The sequence below is a fragment of the Fukomys damarensis genome, unplaced genomic scaffold (genome assembly GCF_012274545.1).
Source record: "Fukomys damarensis isolate Sample0158 unplaced genomic scaffold, DMR_v1.0_HiC HiC_scaffold_22, whole genome shotgun sequence".
Classification (NCBI taxonomy): domain Eukaryota; kingdom Metazoa; phylum Chordata; class Mammalia; order Rodentia; family Bathyergidae; genus Fukomys; species Fukomys damarensis.
In genome coordinates, this window is record NW_022900934.1 from 18,067,603 (window position 1) to 18,093,736 (window position 26,134).

At 37.4% G+C, this 26,134-nt stretch overlaps 1 protein-coding gene across 2 annotated transcripts in view; it reads left to right on the forward strand.

Annotated features, from left to right (window-relative positions):
• Chd6 (chromodomain helicase DNA binding protein 6) overlaps positions 1 to 26,134 on the forward strand; it is a 207,376-nt gene that overhangs the window by 70,561 nt on the left and 110,681 nt on the right. For both annotated transcript variants that reach the window (XM_010631412.3, XM_010631411.3), the window contains exons 4-10: positions 3,094 to 3,241; positions 5,035 to 5,184; positions 16,161 to 16,223; positions 17,186 to 17,244; positions 17,880 to 17,997; positions 23,933 to 24,019; positions 24,209 to 24,343. In XM_010631412.3, the coding sequence (XP_010629714.1) occupies positions 3,094 to 3,241; positions 5,035 to 5,184; positions 16,161 to 16,223; positions 17,186 to 17,244; positions 17,880 to 17,997; positions 23,933 to 24,019; positions 24,209 to 24,343 (760 nt within the window). The remainder of the gene's footprint in view (positions 1 to 3,093; positions 3,242 to 5,034; positions 5,185 to 16,160; positions 16,224 to 17,185; positions 17,245 to 17,879; positions 17,998 to 23,932; positions 24,020 to 24,208; positions 24,344 to 26,134) is intronic.

The following is a 26,134-nucleotide window of genomic DNA, read 5'->3' on the forward strand; positions in this document are numbered from 1 at the left end:
TTTTTTTTTTTTTAATATGTAGTCATTGGAATGTTTTTTGTTGTTTTTGTTGCTGAATCTCTCTTTTGTACCAGGGATCAAACTTTGGGACCTTGCTCTTGCAAGGCAGGCAGACAGGACACAGAACCACTGAGCTAAATCCCAGGTCCTTGCTGTTTCTCTTAATTGTTATTTTGAAATTCAAGTAACATTAAGGGAGATTTAAATTTTATCAAAGGGGACCTGGAATTTTTAAAAAATAATGGGAAATGTGTAATGTAGAAAAAAACAACACCTTGGGACTTAGGTGAGCTAAGTGTTGACCTTTGCCCTACTGCTGACCTTGGGACCTTTGCTGTTTTTAAACATCAGTTTCTTTATCTGGAATATGAAGAGTATTTTCTGTGGCTCCCTTATGAGACTGAGGTAACAGCTCAATCGCAACGTATAAGTACAGTGTAGAATATAACTTCTATATACTATTCTTAGTGAGAAATCATGCAACATGAGATAAATATTCCTGTCAAAATTTAGTGTTTTTTAAAGCATTTTACCTGAGTTTTCTCTTTACTGATATAAGTGGAAGGCTTTTTGCTTTTTTCATGTTAATCACTAAACTTCTAAAATGTCAGGATCTCCTTGAGTTTCACTTCCTCAGATTGAACTACAATAGTTTTCATTGTGAACTTTTTCAGTAGATAGGTAGACAACCAGTCTGCAGCCTGTAGTACCAAAAATAGACTGATTTTTTTTTTTGAGACAAGGTCTCACTATGTAGCTGAGACTGACCTGGAACTTACTATGTAGCCCAGGCTGGTCTTGAACTCACAATGATCCTCCTGCTTCAACCTCCCGAGCGCTGGGATTACAGGCATGTGCCACCACACCCAGCAAAAAAAATAGACTGACTTTTTGTGGACCTTTTGAGAGGTGATAGTATCTGAGAGAAACAGATTGATTCATTGGTCATTGGTAGGCTTTCTGGATCTCGCATCTCTAAAAAGGGCCATCCCATTTCCTTCTTTTCCCACATACTGCCCACCAACTCACCTGATGGGAAATACCAGTAATGTTTTTCTTTCCTATTCTCTATTCTCTCACTTGATGAGACTTATTGCTTCTACTTCTGGAGAGCCTTTCAGAACATTCTTATGACTGATCCCTCATTGGTTCTAGCTAGGATGTGTCTTCCGTGCCTCTCACCTGCACTTGCTATTGTGATGCTTTCCTCACGTGGCAAAGTCTAAACTCCTTGGCTTTCTGTACCCTTAATTTTTCCTTCCAAATCTGTCACATAGTGTTTCTGTGCACTTGCTCTGTCATCCAGCCACACAGCAGTCTTTTAGGGAATATATCTGTGACGCTTACATTCCCCAGTGCCATGTTGAGTAAGAGAACAGTCTCTGCCTGGGTTCAGTTACTGTCTCTACCGTTTCCTAGCCTTGTTACTCTGGAAATCCAGCTAACCTCGCTTTGCCTCAGATTCCTCTCAATAAAATGAGAATAAAGATACTGCCTGCTTTATAATGTTATTGGAATCATCAAAGAGATTGCTATGGCTTGTGTTTAGATGTCCCCTAAAGCCTCATGAAAGTCAGGTGGGGTTTTTTCAGAGGTGGTTGGATCTAGAGTGTATGAGGCTGGAATTTATTCATGGTGCAAATGCTAGGCTCAAGGGCGCTAGAATGAAGGGTATGAGTGTTACCTGCCCTAAGTAGTCTGGATAAGATATAAGGGATAGAAAGAGCTGTGGCTGGCCCTCTTGTTGATTTTGATATCTTCTACTGCTGTGAACTATTCTCCTCTGCTATGTGCCACCCTGCCTTGGAGCCAGCCAGTTGTGAACTGAAACCTCAACAAACTGTGAGCTAAATAAATTTTCCTCCCTTAATTTTGAGTGTCTGGTATTTTTTCTCAGCAAGGAAAAAAGTAATTAAGACAGATAATCCATGTAAAGGACTTAGAACTGTGCCTACCTGAGTATTTTAAGTGCTATGTATAAGTTATTAGCTGTAGTCATTATTATTAATTCCTGTTGCTACTATTTCTATCTAACATCTATCAAAATTCTTTGTATATCTCTGCTCAAGTTGTTTTCTTAAGTCTTCCGAACCACAAGTAATCTTATCCATTCATTAATTTATCCATGTTCCCATTGCTTAAATTTTTTAAAGACCTACTTAAATATTGAGTGCTTAACTGTGTACAAGGCATAAGTACTCATTCAGAGGAACACAAAATTTAAGTTAATCTTAATTAGATGCCCTCCAGGAACTTAGAGTCTGGCAGGACATATCAGAGACTATAAAATATCCATCCATTGTGCAAATATTTTTTGAATAACAACAAAAGATTCAGTCATTGTATATAGTTACCCAAACTCCTGAGTCTGGTGTCATGGTTTATGACTAACTTAGGTGAAAGAGAAGAGTTTGAATACCTTAAGCAAACAATAGTTGAAGTGTCTGGGGTGTGTGGACAAAGAGAGTTTACTCTCTTTTGGAGGGTCAGCAAGGCCTTTTAGAGAAGAAAGGTTCCCATTTCGGCCAGGTCTTGCAGTATTTTTGGACTTTTCCCATTTCTGTATTACTGAGGAAGCATTCAGCTGTGACTATAGATGAGCTGTAGCATTTTTGTAACTACAAGCTCCTCTAGGGTGAAGATAGTTTCCATTTTTGAGTTCCTGCTGATTACTCCAGGTTTTGTAAATATATTTTGCTCAATAGAGGAGGATGACAGATAAGGAAGATGTCTCTTTCTGTGTAATTTATAGGGACATTATAGTTTGATTTTTAATATCTGTGAAGCATTCAAACTTCATAATGAAGACATATACTAAGTGAGGTTTTTGGACACATTCATGCCATTTCTTATTACATTAATTGTGGCCATGGTAGTCATTATAGGAATATAGTAAAGTGAATTCTGCATCAATCTATGTACATATTTCTTCCTATATTTCTGTACATTTCTGGGAAGAAACTCTTGTAGGTTTCTCTATTAAGCCTTCCCTGGACCTAGAATTCCAGGATGTAATTTCATGACTTTGATCATACTAGAAATCGTAGTTTTCAAAACTTCCCAACAGTTTTAATTCTGAATTTCTCCTTGTAGCAAGGAGCAAGGACCAACCCCAGTGGAGAGAAAGAAGAAAGGAAAAAGGAAAAGTGAAACAACAGTGGAGAGTTTAGAGCTGGATCAGGGACTGCCGAACCCATCCCTGCGGAGTCCTGAGGAGTCCACTGAGTCTGCTGACAGCCAGGTACAGCTGTGACCAAGAGTCTGCTGGAGGTTATGGCTGCTGGACGGGATCTTGCTGACACTGATCCTGGTGCTCTTCTATGCCTATCTCTGGCATACTACCCTATACACAGAACAGGGCTGTGCTTTTTCTGTCTTGCTGAGTGAACAGGTATACCACAGCCTTTTTCCTTAGCCTTGACTTTATACTGATAATCTCCCAGTTTTGTTTTGTTTTTTAGTGGTGTTGGCTGTTTTGGAAAGTAGCATGATATTAGCCTGCAGAGGAAGTTGATGTGGAAAATGAAGTTTTGAGCTAAGCTAAGTAAGGTTCAGGGTGCCTATTTAGTCATGTAGGTGAGCATAGGGTTAGGTCAGGGATATTTCATAATCCTAGATGTTGGAAAAGCGAAGGTTGTATTCATTATGCCAAAATAGAATAATAAGAGATGTTTGTTAAATACAGAAACAAGTAATTGCCATCCATTCAGTTCCTAAAGGTACCCCAAAGTGTGCCCAGGATACACATGCAGATTTTTCCTCTGTGTTCAGGCAACTCCTCTTGGACGTAAACTCTAATATTTGAAAGTGCTTTTTCCTCTGATATCCACAGCAATTTATCAGAGTCATGCTGCTACAAGGAGACCATTTAGAATAAAACCAACCTAGTATGCCTTCCAAGATTGCCTGGATCCCCTTTAGTTTTTCAGCAATCTTCACTGTAGGAAGGTATCAGCTTATCATCACATCATGCTGTTCTTATCTAGTAGTGTCTGGTATCAGAGAAGAACCTCCTTCACTGCCTGTAAGCTGGGGCTATTAGGTATCCAGGTAGGCGTAAGACCAAGCACATTAATTTGATGGGACTTGGCAGGAAATTAAGTGTTTATAGCATTATGATCTGTATTTGGAAATGAAAGAGAGGTTTTTTGGGTGGAATACCTCACATAAAATTAAACATTATAGAGGTGCCATAGTGAAAAAAAAAAGTGATGGAGCACATAGACAGTTGCCCAGGAGGTACCCTTTATAAGAAAAGAGAGTTGAGATTTTGTTTTTTGTTTTTCAAGGTTTAAATATTGGAGATTGTGCTAGCTGATATATAGTTCCCTGAGGTGATTCTGCTGCTTGGGTATGATAAATTTATAGAACAAACTGTGTGTTTTTCTTTGAGGAAAGTTACTGTTCTGCTTTGTTACTATATGTTGTTTATCCAAAAGATACAAGCTACTTAATTAGACATGAGTTTTAGATAGTAACTTGCCATTTTGTCACAATTAAGATGAGTCCCTGCATTTCAAAAAGTGATAGGAAATTCTCAAAGTAAGTCCTAATAAAATCAATATTGATTAGTTTTTCAAACTACATTTTTAGGAGTTTTTCATAAGTATGGTGAATTCAAACAAAAATAAATTAATAAATAAAACTGTTATCATTGTCATAAGTTTCAGCTTCCAGCTAATAACACTGAGGTAGACCTTAAAGATGACAGGATGACCTCCCATTCCTGTTCTAGGGAAATAGAAACCAGTTCCATAAAGGAGGAAAGATATCACTGCTATTGATGAATAAAATACATCTCCCCCCTCTCTGAGACTACATCTTGGCAGATCATGGCAATGGAGGTTAGACTTGTTCTCTCACTCAGCTAGATCCCATTTTGAGTAAATTTAGTTCTTGAGAGAGCTGTGTTTAAGATTTCATTTGTAAGGTGAGAAAGCTTTGCTTGACATGTAAGTACGGATGAGGGTATTCTTATACAGGCTTTTGCCTTTGACTCATAGAGCTGTTCTGACAGGTGTGTTTTTCCTGTAGAAACGACGCTCAGGTCGACAAGTGAAACGCAGGAAATACAATGAGGACCTCGACTTTAAAGTGGTGGATGATGATGGGGAAACCATCGCTGTTCTTGGAGCTGGCCGAACATCTGCGCTCTCGGCTTCTACACTGGCTTGGCAGGCAGAGGTATGGCCATTACATGAAGGTACTGGCCTATGCTACACAGTCACCATGGCCACCTTGTTGGAGTTGTTCTGTAACTCACTGTTAAACATAAATTTACATCATTTTCCAACTGCTAGTGACTTTTGAATGGCTTTCTATTGCACTTAGAATAAAATTAAGATTTTTTACTCTGCCCAGAAGGGCCCTCTCTGATCACACGCTCTTCTTATTTCACCAAATTCCCATTTCAGATAAACAACTTTTTCCTATCAGTACTTTCCAGCTAAAAGACTAGCCATTTTTAATGAACTGAACTAACAGATTTTTTTTCCCCGCCCACAGACCTTTGCCTGTGCTATTCCTTCTGCTTGGAATGCTTTCCACAATTTGTACCACTGGTTGTCAACACTTAAGTTTCACCTAAAATAGTATTTTCTTAGAGAGGCCTTTCCTACCTCTTTTATCTAAAATAGAAATGTGCCTCTCATCCCAGTGATTCATGGTTTAAACTTGTTTATTTCCTTCATAGAACTTACCACAATTTACCTAATACCTGATCTTATTTTTTTTCTTTATAATTAGAATGTAAAAATCTTGTATGTGCTAAATACTTTAAATTTAGAGATTGAGGGCCAGGCATTTAGCTCAGTAGTGCCACTGCCTGCCTCACAAGCGCAAGATCCCAAGTTCAGGCCCAGGTACCACCCCCCAAAAAGAAAAAAAATTTAGAGATTGAAATCAAAAGAACTAGCAATTACATTTGAAACTATGATTTGACAATTTTGTATCGAGGGTTAGCTACAAAGCCAGGTCCTGGGGTACAAAGATGAGTATAAAGATATGGTTCTTTCCTCTGCACAGTTTTGTCTAGAAGAAAGGACGCAGGGCTTTCTAATACCATGATAAATACAGGGTTAGAAGTATATGCTAGATACAGTCACCACACAAAGAATGACTGGACAGGCGTTCAGGAGAGCAAAGACATAGGAAGGATGTTTCTACCATGAACTCAGAATCTGCCTCAGAATCTGAATGGCACCATGGGTTATGTCATGACCAATGAATGAGTGTGGCAGAATGTTAGGGTATGATCTGAGGGGTGGTGGGCCATAAGGGCTGAGAGGTAGGAAGAGTCACTTGGATATCAGCTAAGGTGTCCAGCCTTTAAACTGTGTGTTAAATGAGAAGCACGAAGCATCAGTGGATTAAAGCAGAGGAGCAGAATGCTCATGTTTGCCTCTTAGCAGTTCCCACTGGCAGCAGTGTTGAGGAGGATGGTAGAATTAGGACTTAGAGGAAGAGTGTTAAATGCTGAAAATGAGGAGATCTGTGCCGAGGAGCTTATAGAGAAATGAAAGAGGAAAGCAATAGCAGTCTGTGTATGTAGGAGGGGCATCATTGCCAGCTTCACATTCTGGGACACAGGCTCTCTGTCATTCGGGAGTCACTTGCTGACTTGGCAGAATCTGCTGTGCATGTGGAGGGGCAATAGCACAGACACCTGTCCCTCCCCAACTCTAGTGTGTCTTCCAGAAGCTAATACTACTTTATCTTCTTCAGTTACCTTGCCTCCAACTTAAAGAGTGTTTTCATACAATTTCACATGTGCTTTCACTCTGTCTTTGCATGGAAAGTAGCAGGGACAAGGGGCTTTTTGACCCTATTTTAACAATCAAGAAATTGAGGCACAGAATGACCCAGATCAAAGTTACATAGTAACTGTTAATCAGTAACTAGCATGCAAGAGTTGATTTCATGTCTCTACTAGGAAGTATTCAACCAATGAATATAATATTTAAGAGGAATAATAATTTTATGTATTACCATTAAGGTCCTTGTCAAACAAATATTTAAAAATAGCTTTTGCAAGACTACTATGTGATGATAGGATTGTGTTGCTTTATAATAGGTTTTCCTTCCTTGGGGATTTTATGGTTGATTTGGTTGTTAAAACTCTATAAGGGATTTTATTTTCTCCCAGTAGCCATTTAGCCTAAGCCATTAAGCACATTTCAGATGTTGTTATGACTTTTCTGCTGGCACCTGAAGGGCAGCAGTGGCTGATCTGACAGAAATAATTTGGAAATTTTTATGTATCTTATCAAGGCTCCTTTTTCCTGTAAGGGTTCAACAAAAAAGGGTTTACATGTGGAGAAACAAGATAGAATCTGCATTTACATGAGTTATGCCTCAAAAAATTGTACCAAATATAAACAAGAAAGAGGCCTTATAAGTGGTTTGGGGTTTGATGATCAGATGTAGTCATATGGAGCTGAACTGATTGTAAGGTCTATTTCATAGTTTCCTGTGACAAGTCTCTGTTCTCCCTAATCTGTTACCAGACTAATTTTCCCAAAACACCAAGGAGAATTGTGGGTTGTTCTCACTCTCCTGCTGAAGAATTGGAGGTGGTATTAGATTAAAACATTATATATGGCTACACACTCCCCATTTTACCCCCCCCATTCAGTATGGTTTTACTCTAAAAAGACAGATTACTTCATATTCCAGATATGATTTGCTGTCCTCATGTTTTCCTTTAGGTTCCTTTTGTTATGATTTTGTCTTTGATGACCTCTTTATGAGCCATTATTCTTTAAACTAAACCACTTAAAATCTTACATATTCCATGTAACCCAGGCTGGTCTCACTTTCTGAACTTGTGCTGTACCTGTGACTGTCACACCATTTAACATTTGCCCTGGAACAGACTAAGACAGACATGTTTATTTTTTTTTTCCTGCGTGAGTATGCACCTTCTGAAACCAGGTCCCAGCCTGCACACCACTTTTGAACCCTTCATGGTACTTGGTAAATACTTGTTGATTTGAAAACCGATTTGCTCCTTGTTGGAGCCCTCCTTATCGCTAGCTGAGTAGAAGTATATGAAGTATTTAGGGAGGATTGGGGTGAGTAGTCTTTGAGATTTTCTGTATAGATAAAGTTTTTAAAATATACGAATCTCTTGACATACAAATGAATGGATTAAAATGGTCTTCTTTAAAGGATAATTTGAGAAAATTCTAAGCAGTTAAGAACAGATGGCAGTTATGGAAGTGTGTTTGGCAGACAGACTTAGTTTATATCTGTGTGTACCTCTGTACACTGAGTGTTTACACACACATGATCATTCTTTGCACAATCTCACTTTAAGAAAAGAATCCTAATTTTCCAATCTTTCTGACTTTGATGTGTGTTTTGGAAATACTGCTCCCTTTTTCTTTTAGTAAAATAAACTAGAAACCTGTTCTCAGTGTTTTGATGACCATCTTTTTAAAATTTTCACAGATTTCCATTTATATAAAGCTAAAAAGAGAGACAAAGTATATTGTTCAGAGATAAATATATGGATAGTAAAACTAAAGAAAATCAGGTAAATGAGAGCTCTGCAAGTCAGGATTGTTACCTCTTTGGAAAACAGTGGGCTTCAGAGGGGAAGGCAAACAGGATACTTTCATTTTTATTTTTTTTTAACCTGGGTGGTGGTTATGACCTGAGTGTTTCCTTTATGACTCTTTGCTAAGCTGTAGATTGTTTGTATGTATGTATGCGTGCATGCATGTATTTATTTTTGTTTTGTTAAGACAGTCTCACAATGTAGTTCAGGTTGATCTTTGAACTCACGATGTAGCTGAGGCCGATCTTGAACTTGCAGTGATCCTCCTGCCTCAGCCTCCTCAGTGTGAAGATTACATGAATGCACTACCATGTGCAGATTTTAGATGCTTTTCTAAATAATACATTATTAATTTTTTAATACTGGTGCCCAATTCCCATTCTTTAACAAATCCAAAAAAATGAATTGAACTTTTATTTCAAGCTTCTTCAATTTTATTTAGAAACTTTCTATAATTAAGAATGTTTTAAGCCTTCCATCCTATTAATGCTAAGAGTAAAGTACTATGCTTTCTTCGTGTATGTATTAATGTTTCCTTAAATTTAGTAAATAAAATGTTTCCTTAACTCTAGTAAAATACTTTGAATAGCAATCAAAACACAACCACCAAAAACCATCTTTATCTGTTCTTCATGATATGTAAGAATAAGAGAGTATTTGAATCAATTTGGTTGTGAGGAAGAAAAGATTGTTCCTTTCAGCATGTACATACATATGTGAATGCTTTCTGTTAATCTGAAGCAGGTAGGGAAAGTGGTCAGCAGTTGAGAAAGTTGGGTACTGGTTGATAGATCCATTTCGTATGTCACTTTATTCCCAAAGCCTCTCCTAATTCACCCAATGCTCCTCTTGCTTCTCTGTTCCCATAGCACTTGCATTATGCTATTATTACTATGTCCAGCTGAAAAAAAGGCTCATAACATTCTTCTGAAATATTTATTGAGCACTTGCTACATGCCAAAACTGACTGGATCCTGGATATAACACTAAGGAATAAAAGAGAGAAAAGTCCCTGCCCTCAACATATAAATTGGGTTAACAGAGAGGAAGCCTGCAGCAAACACTAACCTGGCCTTTTCCTTCAGACTTTTGCCAGATTTTGAACCTACATGGGATGAGAGGCCAAAGGGTTAAGACCAAAATGTCCATGAAATTAGCATAATAAATAAAAAACTTATGTAGTATATCAGTAACGTGCTATAGGAAAAAATAAAATGATATAGAATTCAAGGTTGAAGATTATACTTTTTAATAAATAGAGTTGCTTTCATTAAAAAGGTAACATTTGAGCAAATGATTGAAAGAGATAAAAGAGGGAAGGAGTTGTGTAGGGGAGAAGAACAGAGGGGCAACCTATGCAGTTTCTGAGATCAAAGTGTGCCTGGTAAGTAAGAGGAACAGGTAAGGAAACAGGAGGTAGCAGATAAGGTGAGGTGTAGGATAGGTGAGAGGGTACGGTTCCTGCAGGTTTTAAAGACCATTGGAAGGTCTTCAGTTTTTGCTCTGAGTTAAAGAGAAACCTTTAAGGGTGTGTAAGTATAAGAGTGACAATAAAAACAGTCATTCTGAATATCGTGGTAAGAATGGACTAGTGGAAGAAGAACAGAAGCCAGTAGACTATTTAGGAAGCCTTTGGAACACTTTGAAAAAAATGAAGGTGGTATGGATCAGGATAAAAGAAATGCAGAGGGTGAAAAGTAGGCTGGATTCTGAACATATGTATATATTTTGTTTTGTTTGTTTTTTGTGGGTTTTTTTTGTTTGTTTATTTTTGAGTCAGGGTCTCACTATGTAGTTGAGACTAACCTGGAACTCACTATGTGGCCCAGGCTGGTCTCAAACTCACGGCAATCCTCCTGCATCAGCCTTCCAAGTGCCAGGATTACAGGCATGCGCCCCCACACCTGGCTGATTCTGAATATATTTTGAAGATAGAGCCTACAAGATTTCTTGGCCAATCTAATGTGTATGAAAAAAAAGGGTCAATTATAGGAGTGTTGGTTTCAGCACCTAAACTCAGATGGGAGAGGACTGTAGATGAAGATTACAGAGGGGAGGATGAGAGGTATGAGACAAGACTAGGAGTTTGGTTTTGGGACATTTTAAATTTAAAACATCTCAAGATTTTCAAGTGGAGATGGCAGGTAACAAGTAGAAGTGTGTGGTTGGGGGAACAGTTTTCAGTTGGATGTATAAATTTGGCAGACAATACGATGGAGCCAGCATTTGAAACCATGGGACTGGTATGACATCACCAAGAGAACGAGTATGGATAGAAAAGAGAGTAAATCCAAAACTTAGGCCCATCGAGTCTCTAGTAGTAGTGTTAATATTGAAAGATTTTCCTCTGCCAGGTAAAGTTGTAGCATGCCAATCCTCATCTACAGAGAGGGAGAAAATTTACAACAAGCATGTTTTTAAAAGTAATCTGAAAGCCATAGAAGCAGCAAGAATTATATGAATTAAAGTTGCAGACAGTGAATAACCATCCTAGATGAGCTGACAGTCATTGACTACTTTCTTCTCAGGAGACATCTCTCAGTTCTAGCTAGCAGCCTGAAAATAAGGCTTGGCCCAGAGAGACTGTTCTGTGTTGAATAGATCTCTGAGCCCGCTGGTGATTTAATATGCAGTACTGAAATGATAGAAGCTGAAGGGAATCCCCAAACCAAGGGGATCTTTCCTAGAATTGTTGAATTTGAGGTAGCTCAGGAAGCTAGGGGCTCCGCTAGAATACAGGTTGAAATCTCATAGTCTCACAGTAGTAATGTGACAGACCCTCTCTCACTCTACCACAAAAAACCTTGACTCTCCCCCAAGGTATTTGCCAGATTTTTAACCTCCTTGGGATTGGGGAATTAAAAGGTAAACTCAAAAGCTTCATGTGGAGTATGTTCCAAGGCTCAAGAGTAAAAAACACCTGCCAGTCTTTCTGTCATTGAGCTTGGACATTTATGCTCAAGGAATAGGGTACTGAATCTTAAAACAGTAACCCAGTCCTAATCTAACTCAACTGGATCTTCTCGCAGTTTGTCTAGAGAAAATATGAAATATCTGGGATAGAAACTATTACTTGGAATTGCTGTACTTCTTTTATCTACATTGGAAATAAAAAATTACCAGATGTTCAAACAACCTGGAAAATGTGACTAAAAATCTAGAGAATAAGCATATAATAGAAGCAGACTCTGGGTGACCCAGATATTGAGCAGAAAAGAACTTAAAATTACTATGTTACAGAAAATAAGGAAAAGATGTACAAGATAAATTTTCAACTGAAGGTTTCAACAGAGAATTGAGTCAGTAAATAGAATCAAATCAACTATCTAGAAATAGAAACTTTATAAAATTCAGAACCTAGTTTCAGAATAAAGTTATTCTACAGCTCTACTGCCGATCTTGTCAGAATTAATTTTTTGTTTGTTTTTTTGTACCAGGGATCGAACTCAGGACCTTGCACTTGCAAAGCAGGCGCAGTGACACTGAGCTAAATCCCCAGCCTTCAGAATAAGTTTAAACACAGGTTAGCTATTGTAGCAGATTAGTAAATATGAAGACAGATCTTTGGAACATTTATAAACTGAAGCACACAGAGAAAAAGAATGGGTAGAATAGAGTGAAGCATAGGAGACAAGCAGGACACAGTGGAAAGGTCTGATAAACTTCTGACTGTAGTCCTAGGCATAGAGAGGATTGGAGAAGAGCAGTATTTGAAGATATAATTAATGACCAAGAATTCCATGAACAAATGGACATTGTTAACCAACAGACTCAAAAAGTGAGCCCTTTAAGCAGGAGAAATATAAAAAGGAAAACCCAACAGAGACATATCTTAAGCTGTAGAAATAAAGACTGAGAAAACATCTTAAAAGCCATATAAAACAACTGATAGCTAATATAAGGGGTATGAAGTTGTACTCCCTCTGAATTTTGGAGTAAGCAAAAGATTCCACTGTCATCATCTATATTCAGAGATACTCTGAAGGATCTGACTACCACAATAAAAAAAAAGTAAAAAGCTTAAAGGTTTGAAAGAAGGCCTAAAACTTATTTGTAGATGATACCTATATATGTCAGAATCTACAGACTTTCAGCATTAATAAATGCAGATTTAGGTAAGTGGTCATATATAAGATAATATATCAAAACTAGGTCTACAAATTAGCAACATAAAAATCAGGAAAGGATAATTGTACAATCCCATTTGTGATAGCATCAGGGTATCATTCTCTGGAATAACTCAAAAGATATTCAAGTCACTATACTAAAAGTGTTGCTGAGAGAGAAATTAAAGACTTAAACAAGTTCAGAGATATACTACATACAGGTATTCAATATTATTAAGATGTCTAGTTCAGTGCCAGTCACAATCCAAGCAAGGCATTTTTTTGGTGTAGAGAAGTTTATATGGAAATGCTGAAGACCTAGAATAGCCTGAGATAATCTTGAAAAAGAACTAAGTTGGAAGACTTACTCTAGACAAGAGTTTATAATCAAACAACAAAAATGAACACAAGACAATATTGCCGTGACAGTAGACAAACCAATGGGACATATAGAGCTACACTGTCTAGTGTGGATACTTCTAGCGACATGTGGCTAGTGAGCACCTGACATGTGGCTAGCCCAAATTCAGATGTGCTGTTAAGTGTAAAGAACACACTGTATTTTAAAGACATAGTATGAGAAAAATAATGTAAAACTGTTTTAATGTTTATATCAATTATATGTTGAAATGGCAATATTTTAGATATATTGGTTTAGATAAGTATATTATTAGGACCAGTTACTCTTGTTTCTTTTTACTTTGTTAATGTAACTGCTAGAAAACTTAACATTACATCTGTGAATTAATGACTTTGGTGGCAACAGAGATTTCTTAAGCAGGGTACAAAGACACTACTCAGAAGAGACAAAGTGGGCTGTGTAAAACTTCTGTTTGTCACATTAAGAGATTGAAAAGGTAGGCCGTAAACTGGTAGAAAATGTTGGTGATCTGTATATCTGATTTATCTAATATATAAAGAGCTCCAAATAAAAAAGCATTATCTTTAAAATAATCAAGTGAATTGAATAGGAAATTCACCAAAAAAGGATATCCACTGGCTAGTAATCTTATAAAAAGGTGTTCCTTTTCAGTTGTATGGGAAATGTAAATTAAAGACACAATGCTGCATACCTACTAGAAAGGTTAATGGGTTAAAGACATCACATCACCTGGAACTTTCATACATTGTTGCTGAGTGTAATAATTATTACAGTGAAAATAATACACATTATTTAAAAAATTAACAGCCCACTATGTGGTTTCATTTACATGAAATCTAGTAATAAGCAAAAGCATGGTGGTAGAAGTCTCAATAGTGATTACCACCAGTGGGCATAAAAGGGTCTTCTGGAATTTTGGAAAGATTTCATAGTTTGATCTCAGGAATAGTTGTATAAGTGTGTATATATGTAAAAATTTATCACATTATACACTTGAGATTTATGCACTCTGTACGTATGCCGTACCTCATTAAGCATTGTTAACACATCATAGTTTCTTGATGATGAAGACTGTGTGTGTGTGTCTGTAATTTGTTTATACAAGACTGGTGCATAAATATTAGAAGCACCCATTGAATAATGAGGGATGGAAATGTGGGAAGGAATTGAGTTCATTAATCTTGCTTCTGTTCCCTTGGTACCTGTTCTTTTGCTCACTGTCTATTTGGAATAGTCAACTGAAAGCACACATAGCTTTGGCTCTTTGCAGTTCTAGTCTAGATATGTGATGTTTCTGAGTGTAAAGAGAAAGAAGAGACATAGATCAAGAATAATAATCATCTCCAGTCTATGACTTCAGAGAGTTTGATTCTTATTTCTTCAAGATATTTCCTTCTATATCTTCCTCTTCCTTGCTACATAGCATTCCACAAATATCTACTGAATACTTGACATTTTCAAGGCAAGTAGCTATATCAATGATTCAAACTAAAAAGGATCCCTGTCCTCCCTCAGAATATTTACATGTAAAAGTTCAAGCAATAAACAAAATCAGCTTCCTTCTTTCTTTGCCTTTGCTTAAGGATCAAGCAAAACAAATACTTAAACAAAAAAACAGAAGCTTTCTGTTTTAAATACAGTTTAGTGGCCTTCTTGTTGATCAGTGAGAAAGGTCTTTTGTCAGTTTGGATTAACTTCGGCATAATACCTATCACAATGCCATGTGTCTGGGGAGTGTAGTAAATACTTGTAACCTTTGAGAGCATTGTCTGTGTCTGATTACTGAGTCCCATAATTCTTTGCTGCCATATGCCTGCCTTGTCTTTTTAACTATCACTTTTCTGAGAAAAGTTAATTTCTCAGGATACATTAATACTTTCTGGAATGCTGTAGTTTTGGGACAATTGCGCCTTAGAATGAGTCAAGCAAAGGTGAGAGTGCCACACGTTGTACTCTGGAATGTGCCATTCAGAAGTCTAGCATAGTGAGTTTAGCAGCTGGGGTTGTTGTGATAGGTATTCTTTTCATATATTGTTTTAAATCTTAACACTGTGATAGATCTGGAAAGGTCATAGTACATGTGAGTCTACCAAAATGAAACTGCAAAGTCTTGGAAAGAATGCTAAGCATAAAAATACTCTGGCTCAATGCATCTTTTTGAAGTTTGTCATTTTTAATGCAGATTTTTTAAAATGATAAATACTTTACATAGGGATTTTTAGAATCCTAGAAATTTTGGTATGTATCTTGGGTAGGAAAGAAGGAATTTATTTGTTTTCTGTTGAGATGAGATTTGTATTCAAAGGATGATCAGTGAAAATAAAGTCATTTCTAGGTGCAGAGAGGAAAGATGATACAGTATGGTAGAACAGTTATACCTAGTTTTGCGTAGTGCTTACTGCTCACAAAATGTTTTCACATATCATGTTATCCCTCCTAGTAACCCAGAATACTTCTTTCTACTATTCCAACTACTGTATGGAAACAAAGAGATAATCAGTTGACTTGCCCGTATAGCTGGTGGGTGTTAGAACTGGGACTTTCTGATTATAAGGTACACAGCTTCTTTCTGTTACGGGTTTATGAAAAATTTCTGCAGCAACTGTACGAAGTTTTAAGAAAAAGGAATTTCCAAGGCCAGGTTTAGTGGTGCTTAAGGTAGATCTGAAATTCGGTCTGAAAAGCAGAATAGTTTCTCTGCCAATGAGAGGGATTTGCCCTGAGATTATAACAGACCTTCTGATTTCTAGCTTTACAAAACGTTTGTGATCTTTTGACTCTGGCTGATGGGAGAGGTGCTTCAGTACTCAAAGGTCCACTTTGAAATGAAGTAGTACAGTTTGAGCATTCCTAATCCAAAATTGCCAAATCCAGAATGCTGTGACATTGAAAATTTTTGAGCTCTGGCATGATTCTCAGTGGTTTTGGTTCAGGTTTTAAGATTAGGAATACTCATTTGATAGTTTGTACAAAGACTCCAAAATCTGAGAAGCTCTGAAATCTACTTTTGGTCCTAAGCATTTCAGATAAAGGATACTCAGCCTATACTTCTTAGAGAGTTACTCTCTTGGATTCTCTTTGCAGTAGTTTTCTTTTTAATCTCTGTTTCCAGGAACCTCCAGAAGATGATGCAAACATCATAGAGAAGATCCTGGCATCTAAGACCATCCAGGAGGTTAGTGGTTTGTGTTTCTAGTTTTATTTTACTAGTACAGATTATGCCCTCTGTGAAGAAATACGTTAGCTAGGGAATCTGAAATAGTTGTCCCTGGGGAGAGTAAGAGTTTGACAGTAATACTGTCTGGCTAGTCAACATTTATTTTTACCTTCATGAAAGATTTTAGGACATAAAATTATTAAATATATAGAATGGCTCAAATATATAGTTTTATCCATTGTTATTCTAACCATAGGTTTGGATTATTTGTTTGTTTGTTTTTTTTGTGGTACTGGGACTCAAATGTAAGACCTTGCATGTATAAGGCAGGCAGGGTGCCACTGAACTAAATCTCCGGCCCATCCATAGATATTTTTACCCCTTAGTTTTTAGCAAATTAAAAGTAACCAGTGGCTGAAAACTAAAGGAAAAAGTCCTAATAGAAATGTGTTGGGATTTTTTTCTTTAGACGTCTCAGAGCATTTATAGGCCTCCCCCAGACAGAATTCTTCAAGTGAGAGAGTGTGTTGTCACCAATGAGAGCATAGCTTTATTTTTACTTCGTGTATTTATGATTGTAAACTCCCTTGCAATTGCTTAATGGGAGGGGTATGGAGAATGCCAGCCATAAATGAAGTCGTCTCTTCACCAGACTACAGTCCTGACATTTCTCAGAGCCCTGGACCGACTTGGGTTTATCACCTAAATGCTGTCCCCACCTGAATGTTGTCTTCTTGGAAGTACATCACTCTCTCTCTCTCTTTTTTTTTTTTTTTTTTTTTAATTTAACAAATAGCTCTGTATTTAGCCTCTGGAAAAGTTAACCAATAGCTTGTTAGGAAAAAGCCTACAAAAATGAGAATATCCTCAAGAAATCTTTATTCAAACTGGGTCAAGGTATTGATTTATCTGCTTGCTTTTTGTGTGGAAGGGTGATTGGCCTGGGATCTGGGCTGATAACAGTTTTCTATTTGTTACAGGTTCACCCAGGAGAACCTCCATTTGACCTAGAGCTATTCTACGTTAAGTATAGAAATTTGTACGTTTATTTACTATATACATTTGGATTTTATATGAATAAAAATTATTTTCCCTTGACATTTTATTCTCTTCTATATTTTCAGAAACTGGCCCCTAAGGCATGACCCACAGATTTTGGCTGAATCCAGTTCTTAAGCTGTAGCATTTAGACTCCTCTGGAAGGCTTTTAAAAACTAAAATTCCTCCTCCACCCAAAACTGATTAACTCAGACTCAGTGGGCCCCATGGGATGGTATTTTTTTTAAAACTCGTTGGGCAATTCTTAAGTGCATCTATGGAAGAAAACTGCTGTCCTATAGTGTACGCCCTTTTCTCATTTGCATTTTTCTCCCTCTCTGCTGCCTTCACATTTTCACTAATGTACATTTGATAGCTTGCCCATATCTGACCATCCTACTCTGAGCCAGTTTCTATAAAAGCTTCAGAGAGATCATTTCCTTAGAGTTACATCATTTTTGTGGGTTTTTTTGTTGTTTGCCTTAGGGTCAAGGCCTTTTTAAGCACAGTCTCCAGCAGTTTCACAACAGACCATTCTGCTGCCTCTGTGTAAGGTGGTCACCCTGTTTATGGAAATCTTAAAGCTCAGACATTCACTAGCTATGTGTATCTCACAATTTGTGTATCTTTGGATAGTTCCTACTTACATTGTAAATGGGCTACAATGGAAGAGCTGGAAAAGGATCCTCGCATCGCACAGAAGATCAAGCGATTTAGAAATAAACAAGCGCAGATGAAGCACATTTTTACTGAGGTGAAGCAAACTTTATTGACTTATTTGACTGCTGCTTTTCTTGCAGCATTAAATTCTGGGTTTAAATTTCAGTCCAAGTTGAAGTCATATACAGATCTGTTGTTCAGGTACTGTTTTACATAACAGTACACATATCGTGTACTTTTTCACATAACTGTTTATCTCTGGATAGAAGTTGATGAGGTCTGACCTGTCCGGAGAGCGATGTGGCAAGAGGCATCAGGTGTCCCAGAGCCTGCATTTCCTTTGTCCCTGAAATTCCGTCATTTATTTTAATGAAGTTGTCAAGTCTACATAAATATTTAGCTGTGGTATAGGACTGTTTATATTTGGTGAAAAATTGAAAGCAAACAAAATATTAGATAATAAGCGTTTGTTACTATTTTTTAATTTCTATCAGTAATGTTATAGTACATAATGATTACGTTCATTACAGGGAGCTGGTATGTGTATGTAACACATCTTAATTCTTTTTATGTCTCTTTCCTTTCACCTCTTCTCTCCCTTCTCTTTCTCTCCATTTCTTGGTCCCTTCCCATTTGCAGAAGATCTGTCTCCTTATTTACTACTATTTTTCTTTTTCTTTTCCTTTTTTGAGACAGGGTCTCACTATGTAGTTGAGATTGACCTGGAATTCACTATGTAGTCCAGGCTGGTCTGAACTCACAGCAGTCCTCTTGCCTCAGCTAGGATTATAGGCGTGCGCCACCACACCTGGCTCTAGGCGCTACTACTATTTTTCTTTTATTTGCTCTTTAATTATTTATACTTTGGATTTTTTGTTTAGTTTTGTTTTTTTGAGGCAGAGTCCAGCTATGTAGGGGCCTTGAACTCACTAAGTAGCCTAGCCTAGCCTCAAACTTGCAGAGATCCTTCTGCCTTAAACCCCTGAGTGCTAGAATTACAGGCATGCACCACACACTTGGCTTGGATTTTTCATATAGGAGAAACCATGCTTATGTATCTTATTTCACTTAGAGTTATGTTCTCAGAATTGTGATTCACAATCACTGTATTTTTGTGGGGTGTTTTTTTGTTTGTTTTTAATTCTTTTTTTTCAAATTTTTATTGAGTTTATTGGTACAATCTAGGTATACAATACAATTACATTCATTATTGGGATCCTGTGCCTTTACATGACAGGTCTTAATTCTCATTTTTTCCCCTTGTCACTGCCCTCCCTTCACCCCCTCTTCCCCTTCCCATTTACAAACACTTTATTTCCATTTTTTCATTTTCTCATATTTTTTTTCCTCTCCCTTATTACCTTCCCCCCCCTTCCCACTTTCCCTGCAACTTTAGCCCTTTACTTCCTATTTCACATTATTAATTATCTCATTAGGCTCTTGTGTACTTTTATTTTTTTTCACACCAGAGAAACTTCGTTATTACTAAAAAGGAAAGTAAAAGAGAAAAGGCAATGATGTAAAATTAAAATAATCCTTAATTCTGAACATGAAAATGGTCTTTGAACATATTTAAGTTGCTTCTTGCTCTTGTAGTGTTATATTATTCTCTTCATAATCACTTTAAATATATCCTGGAGAATGGAATGTGGTACATCTAGTAAAAATATTGGAGAAATATTAATAGTAATTTGGAAATTGCTTGATGTTACAAACTGTTGTTAGTAGAAAATGTCAGTCTCTAAGAAATATAAGGGGAAATTCCATTTGGGTGGTGTAGGAGAAAAGAGGCACTATAATAATACATAGAAAATGTCTTGAATAGATATATGAAAATGTTGATACCATTTTCTGTGGTTGTTGGGATTATGATAAATTCTATTTTCTTCTCCTTTTTTACATATAGTTTTCAATTTTGAATAGATAATGTTTGAAGAAAAGAAGCAACAAAACTTAGTCTTAACAGGGCCAGGGATTTAGCTCAGTGGCATTGTTCCTGCCTCACAAGTGGTGAGATCCTGAATTTGATCCCCAGTACAAAAACGAACAGAAAAACTACTTATTTTACAATGTAAAGTGATTAATACTAGACCCCAATGAGAACAGTCAGGTCATCAAATTATGCTTAATTGCTATGTAGATTTAACCAGTTTATTCACATTATGTTCTGTTTCCTCCAGTGGTAGAAATTAATTTAGAATAATGTCAGTAAACATTCTCCTTAGAATTCAACTTAGAATCCTTCCTATTTAACCTTAACAGTTTGGCCTCTGCCCTCTCTATGAGTGTATTAAAAGGTATGAGAACTGTTTTTCATGGCAGTGTTCGTCAAGTAGAGACTTGGTGAAAGGAAGATGAAGATTAGAACTTTTTTTTTTGAGACAGGATCTATCTCTGTAATTCAGACTGGCCTTGAACTCACTATGTAGCCCAGCCTAGCCTTAAACTTCTGGTAATCCTCCTGCCTCTGCCTTCCCAGTGCAGGGATTACAGGTGTGTGCCACCACACCCAGCAGAAGAACCATTCTTGAAACCCCATTGGTTATTCTCACTATTTCTTAGAAGATTTTATTCACACTCGTTTCTTAGCAAGTATTTGCAATGTAAAAATTGTTAACATGTCAAGTTCTTCTGTTTTAAACCCTGTTTTAAGATAGACAGTCCATGGCTTCCTCCTAGTTCTATCACTGGCACTCGGCACAAGGTCAGTGCCCAGCAGTCATTTGGCTGTGCCCACATAAGGGAGGAGAGACTGCCTTGTGCCAGTCCCCTGCTTCAGACTCTTCAGCACTTCCCATTTTCTTGGAATAAATTTCAAACTCCATAACACAGCCTCCACAGCCTTGTGTGTTTTCTTTGCGATAATTCCACCTGCTTTTTGAGGTAGTCAAGGCACATGTGATGATCCAGTTTAAGAGGCTGCAGGATCCCACCCAGCACAGAGGTAGAGGCCTTCTGACTCAAAATTCCAACTCCTGAAAACCCAGACTTTCCAACCACGTCAGTGCTAGGAGAGTAAATGACAAAGTCAAAGTTCGAGTTTGCCTGTCAAGGCTAGCATGAATAAAACAAATAAATGTTATCTCTTACAATGTTATTTTAAGAAACTTTATAGTTTTGTTTTGTTTTAGTACTAGGGATCGAACTCAGGTCCTTGCGCTTGCAAGGCAGTCACCAGAACCCCTGAGCTAAATCCCCAGCCCAGAACTTTATAGTTTTGAAATGGAAAAAATGTGATAGCAGTTCTAGGGAGAAAGCATACTGCCAGTTTATTTTTCTGAAAGTTTACTGTGTGCAGAGTCACAATTCCTATCCTGCTTCACTAGAAGAATCCTCCTGTGCCTTGCTTTTTTTATTCTTTACTATGATGTTCATTTGAGTACCAGGACTCACTGAGGACTTTGAAAAACCTCAGAGCAGCTGCAAGAGGACTGTAGTGGTGATGGAGGGACAGAAGCATAGCTGAGGGAGTAAGAACAAAGGTGGAAAATGGACTGCACTATGGTCAGAGCCTGGGCTCTTGAGTCAAACTGCTGCAGCTTCCTCCCAGCACACACACATACAAAGAGCTGGGAGCCTTGCCTTTAAACTCACCATCATTGTTATATACAAAGTGGACTCCTTATGCTAGCAGCCTTACAGAACACCTACTCATAAGTGACCACAGTGCTGTTGTTTTTCAGCTTTATTGAGGTATAATTGACAAAAATTGTGTATAGTTAAGGGGTACAACTTGATATTCTCATGAAGTTATCCTCTTGGCAGATTTCAAGAGTATATAATACAATATTTTTGACTGTTGTCAGTGTGCTGTACTCTAGATCAGAATATTTATCTACATTACTGAAATTTTTGTACCCTTTACCAACATATGTCCCTCCCATCTGCTCCAGCAGCCACCATTCTACTCTTTGCTTCTGTGAGTTTGGTACATTCCACATATAAGTGAGATCGTATAGTTTTTGTCTTTCTGTGCCTGGCCTATCACACTTAACATGCTGTCTTCCATATTCATCCATATTGTTGCAAATGGCAAGATTTGCTTCTTTTTCTAAGGCTGATACTCCATTGTGTGTATATAAAAACCATACTTTCTTTTTGTGTATTATGGATGAACACTTAGCTTGTTTCCATATCTTGGCTGTTGTGAACAATAAATGGCAGAGTGGATATAGAGGAGTGTAAGAGGGTACCTAACTCATAATCACTATAAATATTCCAGAAATATTAGTTGTCTGTATCATCCAGAGATCTGGCCATAGAACATATGTAGAATAGTTTGACAACTTGGTATTGTGAGATTGTTTGGCAAATTTGTTTTTTTTTTTTTTTTTTTTTTTTTTAACTAGGAAAGAGATGTTACAGAGGAGAGAATCAGATTAGTGTTGTCTCAGTTCACAAAACTTAATTCTTTCCACGATTCTGGTCACAAACCAAATTGGACAGAAACCAAATCAAATTTCCCCATCAGGTCATCAATGAACCTAACTATTGAATTTGATTTGGTTCTCATTTTGTTTTTTTTTTTTTTTTTTTTTTTTTTAACTAGGAAAGAGATGTTACAGAGGAGAGAATCAGATTAGTGTTGTCTCAGTTCACAAAACTTAATTCTTTCCACGATTCTGGTCACAAACCAAATTGGACAGAAACCAAATCAAATTTCCCCATCAGGTCATCAATGAACCTAACTATTGAATTTGATTTGGTTCTCATCCATTGGTTTGCAACCAGAATCGTGGAAAGAATTAATTTCGCAAACCAAGGTACCACTGTACTTGCTGCTCCTGTAGAGGAAGTAGTTCATATTAGTGAGTAATAATTACAAGGAAGGAAGTTAGGGTATGATTATCAAATAATGATACAGCCTGTGATACTATTAAACAAGTAGAGATAAAGCTGTTTTGGCAATGGATCAAGGTAGTAAATTTCTTAACAGGAGCAATTGAGGTTTTCCAGGGATGCTGTAAAAAGTATTTCTGCACTGATTAGACAATGAAACTGGATACCCCTAAAGTGCCTTCCAGCCTAAGAGGCAATAAGAACATCCCAGCAGTCCGGGAAGAGGGTCTATAGGTAAGAAAGACCTGGGTGACCATTTTTGTTTACACGGCTCTGTGACCTTGGTCATAGTACTTAACCTCTGATTCAGTTTCCTAATCTATAAGGTAATTTTAGCATTTACTGTCTCTGTAAGGTAGTTTTGAGCATAAATAAAAGTACTCAGTGTAACTCGGGACACCCATTAAATATTCTTAGATGTTGCTTATTGATTTGTAAGTCTTTTTTGACACATAATAAAACATTGTGCTCATCTCATTTTTACAAAATAAACATTTTTAGCTCTTGTCTAGAACAAGAAATATAACTACATCAGTACCCAGTAAATTCAGTTTATTCCCCTTCTTATATTAGCACTTGTCCTTACTAAGAAGTAAAAGAAACTAATTCTAAGTTGCCAAGGGAACCAAGGACCAGTAACACAAAGGGAAGCTTTGTGGTGGTTTTTCTACATTCCTGTTATGACCAACTGGAAAATCCTACCTAGCTGTGGTGCACCCCCAGATATTTGTACCCTTTAAATTTAATCATGGAGACTAGAGTTTGGGGACAGTAAAGAAGTTGTCTGTAAGGTAACTTTTTGTCAAGCAGTCTTTGCTGGGGTTTTTTTTTTTTTGGTTTTCATTTCTCATTTTTTGAGTCGGTCTCACTGTGTAGTTAAGACTGGCCATGAGGAGGCCAGGGATTTAGCTCAAAGGTTCTGGCGCCTGCCTTGCAAGCCCAAGGGCCGGAGTTCAATCTCCTGTACCAAAAAACCAAAAACAAAGACTGGCCATGAATTCAATATGTAGCCCAGACTGGCCTCGAACTGTTGGAGATCCTCTGCCTCAGCATCCCAAATGCTGAGATTATAGGTGTGTGTCACGCCACCCGTTGTTTTCTAACAGGGTCCAGAGTCACTTAAAATGCTGGGTTTTAGATTTAAGGGAAAGGACGTACACTTCTTAACTGTTTTCTTCTGTTTGTGTTAGCCTGATGAAGATTTGTTCAACCCAGACTATGTAGAAGTTGATCGCATTTTAGAGGTGGCCCACACAAAGGATGCAGAGACAGGGGAGGTGAGTGTGTTGCCTTTTGCCTCTTCTAAAGCATTGTCCTTTTTTCCACATTTTGCTTATTTGGTTAACGTGTGGGATGTAATAATATTCACATTTTGTCACAAAAGGTAGACCCAGTGGTTGGCAGAGTATGATTGACACCTTAATCCAGTAGAAAATACACTAAGTTTCTCTCCTGTTTCCCACTAGGAGGTAACACATTACCTGGTGAAGTGGTGCTCCCTGCCATATGAAGAAAGCACGTGGGAGCTAGAGGAAGACGTGGATCCTGCAAAAGTTAAGGAATTTGAATCTCTGCAGATTCCTCCTGAAATTAAGCATGTGGTAATGTATCTAGAGCTCTGTCTGATGTCTCCTATAACATGTAATTTTATGAATGTGGTGATTATGCTGTCCATTTTCTATGCTCCTACGTAGTTTCTGTGGTATCTTTGTCATTCCCCACACTGAGCCTGTAGTTCAGGGTGTTTTTCTCCCCAAATCACACTTTCTCTGCATCTTGGTTTTCTTTAGGTCTGGGCTTCATTTGAACATGTGCAACATTTAAGAAGCTCAGCTGTGTGCTTCAGTTTCTTAATATGGGGCTGTTATGTTGGGTCAGTAAGATGGGATGTGTAAGGAATTCTGGCGTGCAGAAGAAGCTCAACTGATAGTGTCTTTCTTGCTTCCTATTTCTTAGCTCTTGCTCCATCAGTGATCTTTCTTTTTTTAATAGTAAAATAATGTATTGCACATAATCAAATAGGTGAGGAAAATGTAATAATAAAACAATACTTGATTAGTGGTAAAGATATAAATACAGAAGAGTGAAAGGTAAATAAGAGATTGGACAGTTGAAACAAGGCATAGAAAAATGGTACCCTGTTCTTAATTCATTTTATCGGTCATATAGTAAGCATCTGCTGAGGTTGATTCTTATGAGTTATAATAAGAAACAAGGTACAAACCCTGTCCCCAGGAGTTCAGTCTAATAGAAGAAATGTGTATATGACAAGTTCAATGAAAAGCTGATTGTGATATGTGGCATAATGCAGAAAACAATTAAATGTGGGAGCAGAAAGGAGAGAAAATTTCATTCTGAAGCTAATTTAATTTATCATCTAGAAGTAATCAGAATTCATACTCATTCTTCCAGCCCAACTCCCACTTGTTCCTTAATCTGACTGTGCATTTGGCAGGAAAATGAATTCGCCAATGTTTTCAGGTGATGTCACATTTTCCTTTACTTCTTTGCAGTTGTGATACTGTTGTCCTCCCCAGCCCTTTGAGTCATAGAATCCTTTCATATTTGTCTTTTTTTTTAAATTTATCTTATTGAAAATGGATATTTTGAAATTTTATCTTTAAAATTCTGAACTGAAATGGTAGCTAAAAATATAATTTAAGCTGTCTTTTTTATATGTTAAAAAGGCTGATAAATGGGATTTCACCTGAATAAGTTCAAGGATATTATTCCTAATGTTGAAGTTCAGGATGACCTTACCAGCCTAGGGGAATGGGACATTTAGTATCTAAAATCACTGAAAGAGGAAAAACCTGGAGCAATGCCTAGATCAGCGAGCTGTACCTCCAGATTACTGCACTTCCAAGATAGTGAATAGAAATTGACAGTGAAATCACTCTTATTTGATGTCTGCAATCCTTAGAGGCAAAGATGCCTCCAGAAAGTCTCCATTGTGTCTAGTACAATATGGAAGAATGGCCAGGAGGCTGAGTGCTTGGAGTTTAGGGTTCCAGGCCCAATGGTTCACGTAGGCTAATAAGCATAAGGTAATTTCTTTACAGGACAAGAACAGAACTTGTGTAGGAATATCTTTGCTCAAAAGGTACAGTGTATTTTTTTTTTTTTTTTTAATGGTACTGGGGACACTACCACTGAGCTACACCCCCACTCTTTAAAAAATTCCCACAAGGAAGGTAAACATTATGTACTACACATACATGCTAATAAACTAAAATTTACAGATTTCTTTTTAATTTTGAGACAAGTTCTCACTGTATTGCCCAGGGTGACTTCAATCTTGTTATAATCCTGCATTAGCCACCCAAGCAGTTGGAATTACAGCATAATACAGTCTGTTCTCTTATTTCTGGAACTGTGTGCTGGTAATAATA